Source organism: Sus scrofa, chromosome 13 (genome assembly GCF_000003025.6).
Source record: "Sus scrofa isolate TJ Tabasco breed Duroc chromosome 13, Sscrofa11.1, whole genome shotgun sequence".
Lineage (NCBI taxonomy): Eukaryota > Metazoa > Chordata > Mammalia > Artiodactyla > Suidae > Sus > Sus scrofa.
In genome coordinates this window covers 26167813-26176677 of record NC_010455.5, presented here as the reverse complement: position 1 = coordinate 26176677, position 8865 = coordinate 26167813, and the positions used below count along the sequence as shown (strand labels likewise).

The following is an 8865-nucleotide window of genomic DNA, read 5'->3' as shown; positions in this document are numbered from 1 at the left end:
CTCAGCGGGATGACAACAGAGGCTGGAGGGACTTGGAAAGAGAGACTTAGAGTTGGCAGGGGAAGGTAGACCAATCTCCACCAATGGTTCTCTGCGTAGGCCAACATTTCTGCCTGAAGTTCTCTCTAGTTCCACCATGTGCTCTGCCACTAATACTCCGTCAGAAGATGAAAATGAGCTGCAGAGAGATGAGAAGTCTCTTCACTGGCTGGGTTTCCATTTCAGAAAGACTATTTGGAGTCTGGATGAATAAAGAAGGATGAAACATGCACAGACTCAAACTTAAGACTAAGTATATATTTTAATTTCTACAAGGTCCCCCTTTCAAGTTTTAGGGAAATTTAAATGAAGTGTATACAAATTAGACATTACCAACATGTACAAAAGTATTTTCTACAGTTTTTGAACAATACCAGCTATATCACGTTTCATGTGCAGTAAACAGGACATTACAAAAAGAGTCCAATAATGCATTTTCTGTTAAGAAGCACAATACACAACATAATTAAATTTTATTAAAAAATAACTTAAAATACAGAATAATCCCCTTTAGGAAGAAAAGCTATTTCTGTAGTCCATTCAGTAAACACACAAGTTGAATGCTGCAGCTGAGGGCTGTTCTTTTCCATGGAGAAAACAAATGAGGCTTCTAGGGCCCACCTTTTCAGGAGAAAATTCCACCCATAGTGTGATGGGCAGAGTTACTGCCTGTGGGAGGCAGAATTGTAAAATACCCCTCCTATTTCATGCCCCAATCCCAGTGAATACATCACTGCTGTGATAATGGTATGTTCTATGGCACAGCTGACCTTAATATAGGGAGACTATCTCAGCAGGTTTGATCTAATCACACAAACTTTAAAAGAAGAGGAAGGCAGAGAGGTCTGAAGCATAAGAAGGTCTTGACTGCTGGTTTGAGGATGGAGGGGAACACACAAGAAGGAATTCGAGAAGCCTTACGGAGCTGAGAGAGAGGCCCCCGGCTGACAGCCAGCGAGGAACTGAATACTGCCGACAACCTGAATCAACTTAGAAGCAGATTCTTCCCCAGAGCCTCCATAAAGGAATCCTGCCCTGCTGACCCTTGATTTCAGCCTTGTGAGACCCTGAGCAGAGAATCCAGCCATAGTGCTGGACTCATGAGCTACAGAACTGTAAGCTAAGAAGTGAGTGCTGGTTTAAGCTGTTATTATTTGGGGTAATTTGTTACACAGCAATAGAAAACTAACACAATGCCCAAAGATAACTCTTCTTATTGTAATTAGATTTGGCAGTTATTATTTGGGTTTGAAATGCAGTTTTTTTCACTGAGTATTACTAAAGCAATATTCCCCTCTGCAGGCAACCTCTGAAAACTCTTCATATGAATCACACTATTTTGCATTCACTACAAAGTACATTTGTTTGACTTAAGTCCTATTATCTAAGGTATTCTCAGCTATCAACTTGGCAAACAACTGGTCACTTAACCCTGTTTATTAACCTTTTAAGGGTGAGGGTTTTAATACATCCAAGGTCACCCCTCCATCCATCAGGAGTGATCAGATCCCTCCAACTGAGGGCTCTTTCCCACTTCCCAAGTACACCAGGAAGGGCCTGGAGTAGGATGGCACAGAGTTCTGCATTAAACATCCATTATGATTTCTGCATAACTGGATTAAACTGGCACTAAGGTGATTAAGTACACTTGGGGAAAAAATTCAAACTAAAGATGAAAAAAAAATCTCACCAGTTTTTATAGGTCAAATCATCTTTGCAGGAACCACCCAAGACTGTGAAAATGTGTAATTTATGCAGTACCGCACACCCTACTTGCCTTGTCTGTTGTTCCAGGTTTACCATGTCACATAAGGCTTCACTGGGCCATGGCAGACAGGGAAACATGCTGGCAGGTGCTTAGAACAGTTTGACTGCCCTTGTTGTCTATCTCTAAAATGAAAGACTTAAAAAAATAAAGCCCTGCAAAAATGTGTCCAGGGTGGTGGCAGGTAGATCTCGGTGTTACTTTTGAGGTCCATTCTCCAATAGACTCTTCTAGGACCACACACACAGGAGTCGCCACACAGCCCCATGCCAATCCTGCCTGCTCCAGGACCCTCCAGCCCACACCTGTGCTTGAGAGAAGCCCTCCAAATACTTTTTTTTTTTTTTTTTTTTTTGCTTTTTAGGGCCGTACCCGAGGCATGTGGAGATTCCCAGACTAGGGGTCTAATCAGAGCTGCAGCTGCTGGCCTATGCCACAGCCACAGCCACACAGGATCCGAGTCACGTCTGTGACCTACACGACAGCTCACGGCAACACCAGATCCTTAACCCACTGAGCAGGGCCAGGAATTGAACTTGCAACCTCATGGTTCCTAGTCGGAGTTGTTTCTGCTGCGCCAAGACAGGAACTCCAGCCCTCCAAATATTAGAAGTGAATATAGCTCAGAAGGAACCATGTTGGTGCCAGTGAATTAAAAAAAAATCATTTCTCTCTCTTACGGAATTTTAATGTATAGTATATAAGAATAATGCTTAAAGAGGCACCAAAAGGTACCAAGCACCAAAGCAGAAACTGGAATAGAATTATTTTTTTAACAAACTGAACTTCTCATAGTATTTATTAAAAAGCACATAAAACATCAGGGCCTTAGAGACAGTGCAGGTATTTATAGTTAAGGCTGATTTATTCTTCTTACCCTCACCCGCCAGCCTGAAATAATACAGACAGCAGGCTGTATGGTGACCACTTTCCTGATCCTCTGAGTCAAAAAAGCAATGAATTAAGAACCCCAGAGCCACTGCCTTATACTCCTGGCTACCATTAGTGTCAGTGCTGGGTGGTTTGTTTTTAAGAGCACATATGTATAAGACTCTGTGAAAATGGTATACAAATATCTGGCCACCTTTATCAGTTCTCCTTCACAGTTCTTTGCTTAGCAGCATACATGCCAAAACCTGGAAAATGGGCAAAAAGAATCTGTTTTCTAGGAAATACATGAGATGGAGAAAATAGTCTATCTAAAATAATATTGCGAATTATAATTAAATTTCATGATTTCTTGATTCAAGAAAATGAAATTCATTTCCATAGTTGGCTGTAAAGTGTGGCATACAAATATTTTTAGGAGACGTATCTGTATTTTAAATCCTGTGCATATATAAATGAATGAGTAATAATTAAGAAGTGTCTATTTTTCAAATTTGTCTCTAATATTGAAACAGAACAACAGACTGCCATTAAGTTTCTTAAACTTTTAAGTTACCAGATATTTACAAATTAAGATATAATTTGTATCAAAAAAAAAAAAAAAAGAAAGGGGACACTTTTAACTATATCTGCTGCTTTCACTGGGACTCCGGTGATGAGAGTAACTTCGGTCACTTTCACTGTCAGAGCCATAGGATCTACAACTCCTGTATAACAAAACAAAACAAATAACAAACACCTTTTAATTGTCAACCCTTTGAACTCCTCTTGTAGCTGCTTTTCTGATATGAGTGGCCTGAAAGCAATACTGATGAGGCACAGCATAGTGGGTGGACAAGTAGGGTACTGACTGTGGCAACACTGTGGACCTCTCAAAGATGTCAAAAACAGATGGTGGTAATATCAAGGTTAAGATAAAATAAAGAGACATCACTTCTTGGGGAATTACTTGAAACCCACTCATGCTAATGAAAATAATTTTCCATACTACCCAAAATGAACATCAATATTTAATTAGGATTTCATGAAAGACAAGGAAATCAAAATCAAATCAAAATGAGCAATGAAGGTGAGGTGGGGAATGGACAGGACCACTGGGATAGTGATTCAAGAAGACCCGGTTATAATCATCATTCAGTTATTTTGAAAAATATTCACAAAGGAGTTCCCATTGTGGCTCAGTGGTAACAAATCCAACCAGTGTCCATGAGAATGTGGGTTCGATCCCTGGCCTTGTTCAGTGGGTTAAGGATCCGGCACTGCCGTGAGCTGTGGTATAGATCACAGACATGATTCAGATTCAGTGTTGCTGTGGCTGTGGTGTAGACCAGCAGCTACAGCTCCGATTCATCCCCTAGCCTGGGACCTTCCATATGCCATGGCTGCAGCCCTAAAAAGCAAAAAAAAATCACAGAGAGCCAGTCACTCTGCTGGATGCTAAGGAGACACACACCAGACCAAGTAGAGTCTCAAGGATAGTACAGAATAGGGGCCAAGACATGAGTGAGGGTGACATTTCAGGGTTAGCAATCAGGAAGGGCTTCCCAGGGGCAGTGAGTGGACTGAAGCAGAGCCCTGGAAAATAGGTGGGAATTGGCCATTTCAAGAGGCCAGAGGGGGGATGGAGAAGTGGGCATGTGAATCTGTAGGCAGAAAAAGAAGGTTCAGAACATTAGTGCAGGGAAGACAGAAAAGTCCAAGCTGGAGTTGGTTGGTGAAGAGGGCTCCATGCAATGCTGAGGAGCATCGGAGCTGCCCTTGAGAGCAGTGGCATGTCCTTGAAGTGTTTCAAACAAGGGAGAGTCCGGATCACACTGATATTCTACAAGCAAGATTGCAGCTGCAAGGCATGGGGGGAAGGGTAAGATCAGAAGGCACTGGGAAAGGGATATTTTAGTAACCACAGACTTCTGCATTACTAGCTAAAATATGCTATATAAAACATATCTATAAAGATATGAAAAACATTTTTGATCATATAAACCTCAATCCTGCTACTGATGCAAATGATTATGACATTTTATTATATGTTGCATTTTTTTTTTTAACATTACATTTTTACAATTTAAAACACTGACAGATTGGCTTTGCTGTTACTGGCAACTAGCCCTATTTAAAGATGTAGGCCATGGTTTGAGTGGCCTTCTCTCTATTCCTTCCAAAAGAAATGTTTATCCAAAGGTATGTGAATATTTAAAAATCCATTTTAGATCCAAACATAAACAACCAGAATTCCCGTCATGGCTCAGTGGTTAATGAATCCAACTAGGAACCATGAGGTTGTGGGTTCGATCCCTGGCCTCCCTCAGTGGGTTAAGGATCTGGCATTGCCATGAACTGTGGTGTAGGTCGCAGATGCGGCTTGGATCCTGAGTTGCCATGGCTCTGGCGTAGGCTGGAGGCTCCAGCTCCAATTAGACCCCTAGCCTGGAACATCCATATGCCACAGGTGCGGCCCTAGAAAAGAAAAAAACAAAAACCAACAACCAATAAACATTGCCCAGTAACTTTTTTTTTTTTTTTTTGGTATTTCTAGGGCCACACCCATGGCATATGGAGGTTCCCAGGCTAGAGGTCTAATCGAAGCTGTAGCCACTGGCTACTGCAAACTATACCACAGCTCACGGCAGTGCTGGATCCTTAACCCACTGAGCGAGGCCAGGGATTGAACCCGCAACCTCACAGTTCCTAGTGGATTCATTTCCACTGCGCCACAAAAGGAAATCCAACATTGCCCAGTAACTCTTAATACAAAGACCACTTTCAATAACTGTCTTTCTGTTGATAAAATTCAAGAAGAAAAAAAATAAAATAAAATTCAAGAAGAGAAAGTAGTATTTCTGTCCTCAAAAGACAATGCTTTCTCTTCTACTAGCAGTCTATTACCTCACATATCAAGGGCCTACAGTAACTTACAGTGCTCAAGAGGAGAGAGACCCACCTGGACCGCCTATTGTAGCTTCTGCCTCGGTGATAACTGTCACTCCTCTGGCTTCTACTTCGGCTCCGACTCCTGCTATAGTAGCTATCATAAGTGTAGGACCTGCTTTAACAGTAATAACAAACACTAAATTTTCCCATTCGAATACTCATATATTCCCATTTCTTTTTAGGATCTCAAATGTCCTCTTAGAACATGGATGCTATATGACAGTAATGAAGACATGTCTGCATAACAAGTACTGGAAACATTTAACAACTGCCCCAAATTAGACTTACCATATTAAACAGAAAAATGTTAATTTCTTTTCTGCATTAAAAAATATCACAAAATTAACACTGATTTAGTTTAATTGAATCTGGTGGATATTACTAGGCAATTATAGTCAATAAATACCTGTCATTACAATTTTACATCAACTGTCACTTTTGACACTAGAGTACAATGGGCTGACAGATAAAAAGAGTTTAAAAGGACAAAAACATGTTTTTCAATAAAATACACTTTTTTTTTTTTGGCTGTGTCTGCAGCATGTGGAATTTCCAGGGCCAGGGATTGAATCCGCGCCACAGGCGGTGACCTGAATCACAGCAGTGACGAGCCGGATCCTTAACCCACTGAGCCACCAGGGAACTCCCATAAAACACAACATTTTAAAAAAGGGAATTAAGGGTTTTATAAAACTAGGCCTTTTAATTCTGCCCCTGCAGGTGGTTATACCCAATCCCTGTCCATACCTGGACCGACTGTGGGGATCATATGAGCTGCTCCTGGATCTGCTCCTGCTGGATGTCCTAATGTTAATCACATGAGGGACCATCATCTTGTGGATCAGGACAGGCTATATCAAAAATCTAGACATTTATTTGCCCATCAAGGAGAAAACACAATGAAATCCAGAAGCTATATTTATTTCATTTTCTTATCAAAAGTATACTGGAATTTTTTTTCTTTTCTTTTTTTTTTTTAGATCTTTTTAGGGCCACATTCACGGCATATGGAAGTTCCCAGGCTAGGGGTCAAATCGGAGCTGTAGGTGGGATCCGAGCCGCATCTGTGACCTACACCACAGCTCACGGCAACGCTGGATGTTTAACCCACTGAGTGAGGCCAGAGATCAAACCTGTGTCCTCATGGATACCAGTTGGGTTAGTTTCTGCTGAGCCATGACAGGAACTCCTCAAATTTTTTTTTTTAAAGCATGTTGTATATCATAAGATTCTAAGCTTTACACATTTCTTCTATGAGGTGCACATAAAGTCATTGGAGAGGAACTGGGTGGGGAGAGGAAAGACACAGGTGGGATACCTATAAGTAAAATGAAGCTGCAGCAGTGAAAAATACCTGAGAGGCAAAAGAGGGGTGGAAGAAGCTGGAAGAACCAGAAACTTTGGGTCACTGCCCTCCCCCGGCGCTTCTTCCTTTTGTCTTTTTTTTCTTTTCTCTTTTTTGGCTGCACCATGGCATATGAATTTCTGGGCCAGGGATCAGATCTGAGCTGCAGTTGTAACCTACACTGCAATTGCAGCAACAGTGGATTCTTAATCCACTATGCTGGGCCAGGGATCAACTTACATCCCGGCACTGCAGAGACACCACAGTGGGAACTCCCCTTTGTCCCCTTTTAACAATCCTCCATTCCCAATCTCTAACTCAAGCCAAGAGATGACTCCAGATGGGAACTTAGGTTAAAGAAGATGCATTGCGGGTTGAGGTAGTAGTGAGGGCCTCTTAAATATCTCTACTGTTTTTCTTTCCTCACACTGGTAAGATCCCATCCTTAGAATAGCCAGTAAGAATCCAATAGCTCTTTGAAAGAAAGAACTAGATGAGAAAGTAGGCCTAACTGTTATTCAGTAATGACAAGATTCTTTTCAAGTTATCCCACCCTGCCTGTGCAGGGCAGGCCTTGAAAAGCAGACAGATGAGACCACACAGTAGGGCAGGATTCACCAGCTCACCTATGACTTTTGTAACTGCGGTAGGAACTGCTCCGGCTTCTTGTGCGACCTCTGCTGTACCACCCTCTGCTCCGACTTCTAGAGTAGCTTCTTGATCTACAATTAACAGTGTAAAAAATAAGATTATCCTAATTTATTATGCTGTTAAAATTAATCACTGGTAGGGGAGGAAGGGAAAAACCCAATAAGAGGAAAGGTCTTTGGAAAGGTCTCTTATGAATTCCTCACAGCGGGGTGTGACAGCAACAGCTAATGAGGGTTTAAACTGAACAGAATGAAATAAAGAAAAAACAGAAAAGGCTAGTACAGGTATGTTCACAGGAGCCCTATCTGTGAAACCAGAAGAGGAAAATAATCCAAATCTGCATAAATGGTAGGATGGGTTTAAAAAAAATTAACACAGATACATTCTGAAATATTCTGAATAAATAAACTACAGCTACATGTATCAACAGAAGTAACTTTTGGGAACATAATGTTGAGTGAAAAAAGGTAAATGTAGAATATCTGTATATATAAAAAAGATTTTGTTTGAAAACACACAAAAACACCATTGTATACAGATAGAAACATTTATAGTAAAACTATAAAGAAAAACAACAAAATTGTAATAGATATTTAGAATAATGATTAACTCTAGGAAAGGAGAGAAAGGTAAGGCCACACCAGATATGTCAGAGCTCTACTGTTTAAGCTAGATGACATTTAAAATGATTTTTTATACCTTAACCATTAAATAAATTTATACCTAATACTTAATAAAACAAACAAGAAACTTAAATGCAATTCTGCCCCAACCTTGGCTTCTCACCCTTCTTCCCCTAGTTTGTACCTATCATTCGGGAACAGAACAATAATGCTTTGCATAAGTTACTTATGTAATATCTTTATAAGTTTCATTCAGTACGTACTTATGTTTTAGAAAACAGTTGCAGTTTATTTGCAAGAACACATTCTGTAATGATATTCTAGTCATTTACTCAACAATTATAGAGCAAAGTCTGTGAGGTGACTGAAAGATGAGAAGCAAACAATCCCTGACTTCAAGTTGGCAGGCCCGCAGGGGGGTCAGGCACAGGGTAGACAAAATGGGGAGGCAAAGTTTAGCTATCTCAGCCTACTACCTGTTAACCACCCAACATAGAGCAAATTCCTTAGCCTTTCCATGCCTCACTGTCTTTATTTATAAAATGAAATACTACCCACTCCAAAGGCAGGGGTAGGAAACTAAATCAGAGTGGCCAGTATCACCGACAGCTCAGAGCTGTCTA

At 40.8% G+C, this 8865-nt stretch overlaps 1 protein-coding gene across 31 annotated transcripts in view; it reads right to left on the bottom strand.

Moving 5' to 3' along the window:
• NKTR (natural killer cell triggering receptor) overlaps positions 283-8865 on the bottom strand; it is a 51332-nt gene continuing 42749 nt past the window's right edge. For 11 of the 31 annotated variants that reach the window (XR_002338219.1, XR_002338221.1, XR_002338225.1 and 8 more), the window contains 3 exons: positions 7595-7690; positions 5634-6427; positions 283-3399 (listed from right to left, as the gene is read on the bottom strand). Coding sequence is in view for 10 of the 31 variants with exons in the window: in XM_005669406.3 (XP_005669463.1) it covers positions 3312-3399; positions 5634-5738; positions 6371-6427; positions 7595-7690 (346 nt within the window). In the remaining 21 variants the exon portion in view is untranslated. Of the gene's footprint in view, positions 3400-5633; positions 6488-7594; positions 7691-8865 lie in introns of those variants that run through there. The other 20 variants (XR_002338233.1, XR_002338231.1, XR_002338234.1 and 17 more) reach the window with 10 other exon arrangements.